Source organism: Cibotium barometz, chromosome 7 (assembly GCF_041138505.1).
Source record: "Cibotium barometz isolate CiBa-2024 chromosome 7, ASM4113850v1, whole genome shotgun sequence".
Lineage (NCBI taxonomy): Eukaryota > Viridiplantae > Streptophyta > Polypodiopsida > Cyatheales > Cibotiaceae > Cibotium > Cibotium barometz.
Window position 1 is genome coordinate 63,693,827 of NC_141052.1, and position 11,841 is coordinate 63,705,667.

Genomic DNA, 11,841 nt, shown 5'->3' on the forward strand with positions numbered 1-11,841 from the left:
AGCCTTGAGACAGCATGAATGAATGGAATTTATGGTACCATTCCCTTGGTGCCTGCTTAAGACCATAAAGGCTTTTCTTGAGCTTACACACCAAATGCTCTTTGCCTGTCAACAAAACCTTCAGGTTGCTACATATAAATGTCTTCATGAAGATCTCCATGTAAAAACATTGTTTTTACATCCATCCATCTGGACAAGCTCCATGTCCTCTTTGGCAACCAATGCAAGAACACATCTAAGGGTGGTCATTTTCACAAGTGGTGAAAAAATCTCATCAAAATCCATTAAGTTCTATACACTTGTATACTAGCTATGGAGTGCTACTACACTACTCTAGTCTAATACTAGCTTCTATACACATAGACACTCTAATTGCTCAGCAAAAACACTCAAAACTGTGTAGTTCAGCTAGATTGTTAGCCGTTTTCTAGCAATTTGGATGTCCAAAACTAGTCCAATTGAGATGAAATTTCAACCCTAGGCTAATTAAAGCATGCCCAACAATAAGACTTTTTGATTATATTTCTAGTAGTTTAATCCATCGGACCTGTACAAAATGATGGATTAAACTAGTACATGTCAACATTATTGAGTAGGTTTTTAAACTACTAGTCTTATGAGAGAGAGACGGTTTGCATGAGAGAAAAAAAATTCCCCTATCCCACCTCCCTCCATTTCTCCTTCTGTGCTAAATCTCCTGCTTGCTGGAGCTACTACTGCTGCTATCATCTGACGTTGCTCTTGAACTACTATATATTGCTGTTGCCTGACGCCGTTGGACTTGCTGTTGCTGTTGTGGGAGCTATGGTTGATAGAGCTGCAAGAGCTACTACTACAGATGCTGCTGCTGCTGTGAGAGCTGCTAGACAGAGCTACAGGAGCTGCTACTGTGCAAACGCTACTGGTGGACACAGTTGATGCTGCTATCGGAGCTTGACACTGTGGCCAGAGCTATTGCCTGAGCTTGATCGTGCTCCTGCGGCGGCGGCCAGACCTATTGCCTCCAAACTGCTGGTGGCTAACCTGGCTGCACCTCTACGACCACCACCATCATGAGTTGCTGTGCTGACTTGGTTGCGCCTTTGTGACCACCACCATCATGAGCTGTTGCTGACCTGGTTGCGCCTCTGCTAATTTGGCTATGCCTCTATGACAACCACCACCATCATGAGCTACTACTAATGAGACCTCACTGCACCTCTACGACCACCACAACTGGCTTCTAGCAACAACAATATAAGGTAAGAGAGAGAGAGAGAAAGAGAGAGAAGTGTGTGTGAGAGATGTGTGTGTGTGAGTTTTCCTATGTGTGACACGATGACCTGCTACTATCGAAGGGGGCACAACATGATGAGCTGCTCGAGAGGGTGAAACATCATGAGGTACTGCTGCTCCAGAGGGTGCAAAACATCATGAGGTACTACTGCTCGACAAGGTGTAGGACCACCATTTCATGAACATGGTGAGCTCCTGCTGCTCTGGAGGGTGCAACATCATCAGTTGTTGTAACGGGGGCGCAACATCATGAGCTGCTGCTGCTGATGGGTGTACAACATCATGAGCTAGTGCTGACGGGGGTGCAATACCATGAGGTGCTACTGATGTGGCCGCAATAGTGTGAGCCACTGCTGATGAGACGAGGGCACAACACCATGAGCTATTGGGGGTGCAACACCGTGATGAGTACTGATAAGGGCACAACACCATGAGTTGTTGTTTGCTAATGGGGGTGCAACATCATGAGCTATTGTTGACGAGGGTACAACACCATGACCTCCTGCTGACGGGGGTGCAACTACTGACGAGGCTACAACATCATGAGTTGGTGCTGCTCAAGAGGGTGCAAGACCATCAACTGCTGCTGCTGCTCGCTAGGGTGGTGCACGACCACCAGGTTGTGAGCATGATGAGGTACTGCTGCTCGAGAGGGTGCAAGATCGTCAGCTATTGTTGCTGCTTGGCCTCATGCGAGAGAGAGAGAGAGAGAGTACGTTCAACATCATGAGCAGCTCAGGAGGGTGTGCCAGCACCACAGCTTTCAACACATGACCTGTTATGCTCATGACATAGAGCACTTGCAACGTCATCACCTACTCCGGAGGGTGCACCAACACTAGAGCTTTGAATGAACATCATGATCTACTGTTGCTCGGGAGGGTGCGCCAGCGTGCATGCGCACGAGAGAGAGAGAGAGAGAGGGAGAGAGAATATATACATCATGACCTACTGCTGCTTGGGAGGGTGCGCCAGCGTGCATGCGCACGAGAGAGAGAGAGAGAGAGAGAGAGAGAGAGAGAGAGAGAGAGAGAGAGAGAGAGAGAGAGAGAGAGAGAGAATATATACATCATGACCTACTGCTGCTCGAGAGGGTGCGCCAGCGTGCATGCGCACGAGAGAGACAGAGAGAGAGAGAGGGAGAGAGAGGGAGAGAGAATATATATATATATATATATATATATATCTACGGACATATCTCTCTCTCTCTCTCTCTCTCACACACACACACACACACACACACACACACACACACATATGCATGCATCTATGTATGTATGTACATATGCAAGCATGTATGTAAGTATGCATCTATCAATGTATGCAAATATATATATATATATGTGTGTGTGTGCACGCGCATGCGCGTGTGTACAAATAAATACACATGTATGGAAATATGTATGTATGTGCAAATATATATGTATGTGCATATATATATATATATATATATATATATATATATATATATATGAATGAGTATGTATACATATATGCAAATATATATATGTGAGTAGGTATATAGGTATGCAAATCTATATATGTGTGCAAATATATGTATGAATATATATGTGTGTGTGTGTGTGTATGTGTATGTATGCATGCATGAATTTATGTATGTATGTATGTGCATAGATATGCATACATCTCTCTCTCTCACACACACACACATACACATACACATATATGTGTGTGTGTATGAGAGAGAGAGAGAGAAAGAGAGATATATGCGTGTATGAGAGAGAGAGACATAGATAGATATATATATATATATATATACACACATATGTATGTGTGTGTGTGTACGCATGCATGCATGCATTTATGTATGTATGTATGTACCTATGCCTATACACACACGCACACATATATGCATACATCTATCTCTCTCTCTCAAACACACACACACACACACATATATATGTGTGTGTATGTGTGAGAGAGAGAGATGTACGGATATATATCCGTGTGTGTATATGCATGCATGCACTCATTTATATATGTAGTATGTACATATGCATGCATGTATATGTACATATATACATACATACATAAATGCAAGCATGCATGTGTACACACACACACATATAAATGCATACATCTCTCTCTCTCTCTCTCTCTCTCTCACACACACACACACACATATGTGTGTGAGAGAGAAAGAGAGATGTACGCATATATATGCGTGTATGAGAGAGAGACACATAGATAGAGATACAAAGAGAGAGATGTATGTATATGTATGTGTGTGTACACATGCATGCATACATTTATGTATATCTGTACATATGCTTGCATGTATTTGTACATATATGCATACATAAATGCATGCATATGTATGTGTGTGTACGTATGTATGCATATATTTATGTATATATGTACATATGCTTGCATGCATTTGTACATATATACATACATAAATGCATGCATGCATGGTACACGCACATGTATATTTATATTTGCACAAATATATATAAGTACTCACACATATATATGTGAGTAGGTATATATGTATGCAAATATATGTGTGATATATATATATGTGAGTATATGCATGTATATATATGTGTGTGTGTGCATACATGCATGCATGCATTTATGTTTGTATATATGTACCTATGCACACACACACGCACACACATATATGAGTACATCTCTCTCTCTCTCGAAAACACACACACATGTGTGTGTAAATGTGTGTGAGAGAGAGATGTACGGATATATGTGTGTATGTGTACGTATGCATGCATATGTACATACATACATACATAAATGTATGCATGCAGGCATATGTACATACTACATATAAATGCATGCATGCATGCGTACACACACATATACATCTCTCTGTCCCTTTCCTCTCTCTCTCTCTCATATATATATATATTCTCGCTCGCTCGCTCTGCGTGTAGCGCGATCCGAGCTTTCTCAGTGCTGTGCGCAACGTAGGATTCAAGTTTCAGGTTCGTAAACCTCGGCTATCCTAGCTAGGGTTTGACAGAGAGATTAGGGTTTGACAGAGCATGGCGACGCTTTGCTTTGCACACCGAACGAAGCAAGAGGATCGTGCTCCTCCTGATCTGGGAAATGAAAAAAAGGCAGCGTACGTATTTTCCTGCTGCTTTTTCCTTCACTGGATGTGTTGTCCTTGCAGGTTATTCGATGCTTCTGGTTTTTGCAGTTCAGGAATTACTCACAAGGTTTGGTCTGCCAAAGTCTGGGAATGTGCGGGATCTTCAAGACCGAGTACTGCATCTGAAGACAAACGACGGAGAGGCTGACAATGGAGATGCTGTCCCAAAGGAAGGAAAGGAGGAGACTGTACCTGCTACTGCTGTTTCGGGGATAACTTCTGCCTCTGGAAGCATCAAGAGGAAGAAGTGGAGAGTCACGGATCCAGCAAAGATTGCTCCACAGTTCTTCCACAAAGATTTGTTTGCTGCCAACTTTCCATTAGTCGAGGTGGTTGATGTTCCTGTGGGAAGCCGCTTTCCAGTTCCAGACAAGTTTGAAGGGAATGTACTGGATGAAAAGGAAACAGCTCAGGCTAGGTGGAAATGGTTTAATAGATTCCTCGAGGCAGAACATGCATATTGCAACGCAGAATCTGAGCGGCAAGCATTTCCTCTGCATTTTGCATTTTTGGATGGTGTGTGGAAGTTCACAAAACCCTCCAGCAAAGATGTGGAAATTCACAATGAACGCTGTGTTGGTTTGAAGCGGAAGTGGTCTTTTGAGGAACTGATGGCAGGGAGCACGAAAAGAAAGGTGGATGATGAGGAGAATTTAGGATGCTACATCAATCCAGACACGGAGGATGTACAGGAACCATTCGGGTCCAATCGGTCGGATGGTGATAATCAGGAACTGTCCCTCGTACCAGAGGAAGCTGCTGAGCTGTTGTGTGACTTGCAACAGGATGCTGATGTCGCGACAGGCTTTGCAGATGGAGTTCTTCATGTTTATGACAATAGACCGCAGGAGAAGGCTGCCTCCAAGTCTAATATCTTCTTCAATCCAGACAGAGTTGTATGTGTGTTGGAACGCAAGTTTGTTGAAGACAAGCTTAAGTGGAATGGTCGGTTTCAAGGTGGGTTCTATGCAGTTAAGCATGCTATGGTGAACTTATCAAGGGGGCATGGTAGACCTGTGTATGTCCTGGTTATGACATCATCCACGTGGACTTACGGGATACTTGTTCCAGAAGGGTATGTGCAGATTAGAGATGGGAGGATTGATCTGATTTCTATGGCTGAGTTTGAAAGGCATCAGGAAATCACAGGCATGAACAAAACTGATGTGGAAGAACTACAGCTGAAATTCAAGAAGGGCACTGCATTTTATAGAAAGAATTATCGTGACAATCCACATGCAAGTTATGCTGATGGTCCTATGCTTGTTGGCACCTACTACTTGAGCTCCCGATGGTTTTCTCTGCCCAGAGTTGAATATGGTAATGGGCAAGTTGAAGGGGTACGCAGACTGTTCGATGGCTTGATGAGACTCATTCTTGGTGATTGTGTGTTCGATTTGAAGGACGAAGACTACAAGCAACGGTGGCAGCTGAGGGAGAAAATGCTTAAGGAAGAGACTTATGTCTGGTATGGGTCAGAGCAAGAGGTGTGCAGTTGGTGATTGGCACATATGACATGTTCAACAGGTTGGATCTGAAATGTATGCATCTACCTATGTGTATTTGCTGTACATGTGTTATGCATTTGTTTGTTTGCATGTACGCTTTTATTGCCTGATAGTACTTGATAGAGTATTTGTATTTCTTGATTTGTTGATACTGCCTCTATTCTTCTTTATTTCTTGATAAGCATGCTGTTTGTGTGGCTGTGTGAGCGAGAGAGAGAGAGAGAGAGAGAGGGAGAGAGGGCTTTCTACATTGTTTTTTTTTCCTGTTGTTTTTAGGAATGTTTTTCTTCCGATTGTCCGTGTAAATGCATCCTGAAGGAAGTGGGTGGAAGGCAGCTGTTTGCGATGCCCGCTCTCTTTACTGGCGCATCTCAGTACATAGTTGGTGGTTAAGCCTCGCTCTTTTGAACTGTCCGCCTTTGACAGTTTGTTGATCCACAGTTGGCTGTGAAGCCTCGCTCTTTTGAACTCTCCGCCTTTGACATAGTTTGTTGATCTCACAACCTTATTCTCCTTTTGCTCGTGTAGTTCAGGATGGATGGTTGTCGAGTGTGTCTTCCCAGGTGGTCAATTTTGTTTTTTTGATAATAAATGCTCTATTGTTGTTTTGCCCCTTTATCTTTTCGTATGTACACACGTATGTGTGGGCACATGCATATTTGTGGGTACACATATGTAGGTTTTGCAAGTGGTCCACACATGTAATGGTTTGAATATGTAATGGGCGATGTATGATGTTTGCCTAACTTCCTTTGGCACACTATGGGACATCTCATGTAAATTAGCTATAATTCAAAACGATGGTTTTGGGGGATTCGTTGGTCGTGAAGAAGTAAATGGGTTGGGCGTTAATGGAGGAGAAGATGGTGACCTGCTGTCCAGAGAAGCACATTCAGCAGATAACCTACTACCAAGATCGTAGAGGAGATGAACAGCCGTTCCACATAAATACAAGCAAAGACTTACAAGAAATGCAATGCAAGAGCTTTACAAACACGCTGATGATGCAGCACCAGCTGCGCAAAGAGCTCAAGGCCCATGGACGATTGTGACAATCAAACTTTTGAAGATCAAAACACACACACACACACACAGTGATTGATTGATTAATTATTATCCTTGTGGGACAAATATGGTCTAGAAAAGTAAAAGGCATGTTCTTCTTGATGGAAGGGGAAGGTTAATACAACATGAAAAGGGATCTATGTCTCATCAAAGGCTATTGCTTACATGTAGCTAGGTTTGGAGAGGGGTTGGTTAACCTTTGGGAGGAAAAAAACATAGGAAAGTGCAAGCGCAAGAAGACCTAATGGATCAAAGGGGGTTTCTTAACGGGAAAGGTCGTGGGTCTAGGGGTGCAAAACACTTAAGATAGTTTGGCCCACCATGGTCCACCATCCATTTACACTTAAGAACATCTACCATGGCCTCCTTGGCTCCCATTGTCTTAGAGTGGTATCTTCCACACCCAATTGTTCCTATTTTTACTTTGAATCATAAGATTGTTAATGTCCCTAATTTTGCAAAGAGAAACTACCACCTTGGCCTTGAATTGGAATAGAAGGCATGCTCTTAATTGTTCTCCCTTGGGAAAGAAGAAGTGTCAAGACCCATTTTCTACTCTTGTAGCTAAGCATGGAAATAAAATCTATAAAAAGTGGATATTCTCAATTATAGTGATGAAGTTTTTGAAGTGCTTATATACTTCACTAGGACCCATCAAATAGGCACTAGTTGAATCTTCATTAGCCATAATTAGCTTCATAGACCAAAGATCTTCCACAATTCTATGAATCTTTTAGGCATAATCACAACTTTAGGAAATCTTTTGACATCTTTTGGGCCTTTTGATAATGACGTTCGTTTAGCAATGGACCAATAGGAAGAGATAAGTGTGCACATTTGGTCTCCTCCAAAAGTAAGGGGCAGCTAGGCTAGCTGCCCTGAAGTTAGAACCTGAAGTTAGAAGGTAACTTCTCAAAAGTACTATTTTCAATCCCATCAATCTTGTGGGTTAAAACAATCCTAGAAAGAAAATTTTAAAGGCCACTTTTCCCCTCTCAAAACCCAACCCAAACCATACTATATCAAAAAACTTTATTTTTTCCCTCAAATTTCTCTCTCTAAGCTTCATTCTTCCCTCTAACATCATCCTCTTCACCCCAAACCTCAAATATCCATAGCTCATTCTCTCTCTCTCTCTCTCTCTCTCTCTCTCTCATGCTCTCTTTCTTCTCTCTACAATGCTTACATCTCATATCTACCTCTCTCTCTCTACTATGCTCAGGTCTACTCACACCCACATCTACCTCCCTCTATCCACCACCCTCAAATTTTTATTGTGCAAACTTCTCTCTCTCTCTCTCTCTCTCTCTCTCTCTCTCTCTCTCTCTCCCCCCCCAAACCAATTCAGGGTTTTAAACCATGGAGGTAGTGCATCTTTGTCAAGGAGAAGTGAGGTTGCTGCTCTACTTGTACACATTACAAGGGATAAACATAGTGCTCGGGTTGAAAAGCAATTTCAAAAAGAAGATTGGGTGTATTTATAGCCTAGTGCCATTGGACTACATTGCATTCAACATTGAGATGTGGTAGAGTACCATTGGAAGGGGTGTCTATACTAGGTTTCAAGGAAATAGGGCGTGATGGAATGGTGGCCCTAGTGCAACATGTATACTTTGCATCAGAAATTTCCTTACACCCATATCGTCATGTTTTTTACTTCCCTTGCAACTGTATGATTTCAATATAGTATGCTAGTGTACATGGTTTGTGAGCTCTTATTTCTAACATTATTTGACAATTTCCTTCTTTCCATATACCTCCCTTCCAATGTCATTGAGAAGCAACCCATAAGGAGTCCTATACGAACGTTTTATGCCATGCACTCACACATTGGGGATGGTGTATTATTTGACAGTGCCACTTCTAACCTTAATAGTTGAAAGATTTTCTTCTACACCCATGATTATGTAGTCCCAACATAGGCCAATGGGTTTGGTAAGCTTGAAGAAGTTCCCACTCCTTCCCTATCTAGCCTGGTGAGACTAACTATTGTTGCTCTTAAAGCAAAGATGACTAATTATATACGTTCTTCTTTGAAGTACAAAAAAACCTCAAGATTGGTTGGTCTTAGCTTGTCTTAGCTGGGCATGCCTTGTGCATGTATTTTCCCACATGTTTTGGGACTTTGATTGCACAAAAACACCAACAATGTACATGTGCGGCTATCACGGTGCACGAGTGTGAGCATGGGGGTGTTCATCAGCATTGTCATGCTTGCATCCCTGGCTGCCATGCTATGACTTTGTACTAATTTCCAGCTACTTCCATGATTGATAGAGAGAGAAAGTATGTGTGCATGAGCATGTGTGTGGATCTATGACCAAGAGAAACAAAGTTTGTGTGTGTCGCAGCGGAGTCATAAGCATACAAGTGTGTGTTGCTGTATTTGTCTCCCCTTGCCGTCGCTGGCATCTATGTCATCATTGCCATCCTCGTGGGCGCTGGTGAGAGGGCGAGAATGTGGATGTGTGCATTTATGTGTGGGTGTGCACCAAGAAGAGTGTGTGTATGGGTATGTGTGTGTGTGTGTGTGGTAGTGGGAAATAAGAGTGAGAGAGAGTGTGTGTGTAGGAAGAGAGAACGAGAGAGAGAGTGTAAGTGCATGGGAGTGAAAGAGAGAACGTGGGTGCATGCATGGGAAGTGAGGGTGTGGGTGTATGAGTGGGAGAATGAGACAATGGATATATATGTGAATGCGTGTGCATGTGTAGGTGAGAGAGTGGGTGCATGAGTGTATGGATGCGAAAGTGAGAGCAAGAGAAAGAGTGTGTGTGTGTGTGTGTGTGAGAGAGAGAGAGAGAGAGAGAGAGAGAGAGAGAGAGAGAGCTATTGCAGAAAGGGGGGGGGGGGTAAAGGGTCACTCTTGGTGAAATGAACTCTAGGAAGAGGGGGCGACATGGCTTGCATGGAGTTTAGGGGGGGTCACCCCAGTCAGTAGGGGGCATGGGGGTGGTTGACCTGGGTTGTGTGCTACGGAGGGAGGGCCTGAGTCATGTACTCTAGTAGAAAGGAGAGGGGGTACACAAAGTGCATGGGTCAAGAGGGCACATAATATCATGAAACAAAAAATGGAGGGGGGACTCGATAGGGTGCCATGTGGCCCTTGCCACCCCTTGGAACTTATCAAAAAAGTTTTTTTAAAAGAAAAAATTGGGGCCCTATGGGTGGGGTCCCACCCTACCAAAGGGCAGCCCATTGAGTACTTATTGCACCTTGGAATTGCACCGCACTTGGCATACATCTCCACTAGAGCACCACCAGTCACAATTTTGTTTTTGTAGTAACAACCCTAGGCCTAAAATCTCATCATGGATTTGGTAGCCCTTGTCCACATTTCCAATGGTAGCATAGACTTTCAAGATGTAAGTGTAGGCCATTGCAGTTGGTTGTCCTCATGCCGCATTAGTGTAGAGAAAGTTAGTGCTTGCTATGCTCTCTTGGTATGTGGCATTTAAACCATATACCAAGTGAGCATGGAAAGTTGAGAGATTATTTGCAAAGAAGGGCCATGCCCTACCAATGTGTCCCCATGATTCACAATCTGAAGGAATCCTCAATGTGCCATCCTCATCGTACCATCATATGAATGTTTTTGGGGATGCCAACTCATGAGATTTTCCATGCTCTCTTTTTTGAACATGGTACAAATGAGTGGGATGATGGGAAGTGTTGCAAAAACCTTGATGGTACCAAATCTTCAACGAGATCCTATATCTACTTGCTCCACATTGAGGGCACACTATAGATGCTACATGTCCACCATGGTACAAAATACAACTGTTTGGGCATGCATGAAGGACATTGGAATCCATGCCTAATGTGGATAGCAATCTCCTTGCATCTCCACAATAAGATGGTAACACGTTATTCATAGGTAGCATGAGATATATATACGTTAAAAGGTAATTTGCACCAAGATTAACTCATACATAGTACCTAAACAAATCATCCATTGAGCTGTCACTCCATTCGAATGTCGCTTGAAGGTTAAGGAAAGAGAGGTATGCCCTCAAGCTCACATTGGCATTGAAAAGAGTCTCCATTATGTCAATCATATCATCATCAATGAATGTCTTCATGTGATGCAAGCAACCCTTATCCATGTTTGCATCAATATTTTGGGTGGATGTAGCATGTATGTGAGGTTGGTCATAAATTATTGTAGCTCTCCAAAACCTTCCACTCAAAAGAAAAGTAAGGCGGGGTACAAATCTATAACCATCACCCTCCATCTCATCACTAGCCATGTCTTGCATGGAGAGATCAAATTGACTATGCTTCTTTATGTGTGCCCATGTTGTGCGGTGGTCTCTCCTTATTGCATGCTTGCATTGTATACAAGGGCATGGAATCTATTCCCTACACTAGGCCTCATTCGGAGTTTCATCCATCTATTACACATAAAGAAAAGAGATTAGAACTTAATGTAACATTTATGGCTATGCATGGGTATTTTACGTATCAATAGGTAATGAATGTGTATATGTATGTTTTTCCTATTGGTATGTATGTATGTTCACATGTTTATGTATAGAGAATGTGTATAGATATGTATATGTATGTGTATATATATGTTTGCATGCATGCATGCAAATGTATTGGTAATGTGTCTACATTTGAATTTATAGGTGTGTATATAGATTAGTTGTATATTGTACATTTGTATTTATAGGTGTGTATGTAGATAAGTTGTATATGGTGTATATCCCATGTATAGTGTGTATATATATAAATGTCTATGTGTATGTATGTATTTGTATTGTTTGTATATGTATAAGTATGTATATGAATGTAAGTATAGATATATATTCCTATGTATAGGGAATGTTTTATATGTGCATGGATATGTATAGGTAAAGT

General features: G+C 42.3%; 1 protein-coding gene across 2 annotated transcripts; it reads left to right on the forward strand.

Moving 5' to 3' along the window:
- The first annotated feature begins 4,422 nt into the window (after positions 1 to 4,422).
- On the forward strand, positions 4,423 to 6,530 carry LOC147637305 (uncharacterized). Of its 2 annotated transcripts, none has more exons than XM_086800943.1 (2): positions 4,423 to 5,949; positions 6,193 to 6,530. In XM_086800943.1, the coding sequence occupies exon 1, from the start codon at positions 4,438 to 4,440 to the stop codon at positions 5,908 to 5,910; it is 1,473 nt and encodes a 490-aa protein (XP_086657069.1). In that variant the 5' UTR covers positions 4,423 to 4,437; the 3' UTR covers positions 5,911 to 5,949; positions 6,193 to 6,530. The 2 variants fall into 2 exon arrangements, with proteins under 2 accessions (XP_086657069.1, XP_086657070.1); XM_086800944.1 differs by having other exon boundaries at positions 4,423 to 5,935.
- Positions 6,531 to 11,841: the final 5,311 nt, after the last annotated feature.

What these genes read in the sequence shown, in the direction of transcription:
- LOC147637305 (XM_086800943.1), top strand. Translation starts at nt 4,438, where the DNA reads ATGCTTCTGGTTTTTGCAGTTCAGGAATTACTCACAAGGTTTGGTCTG.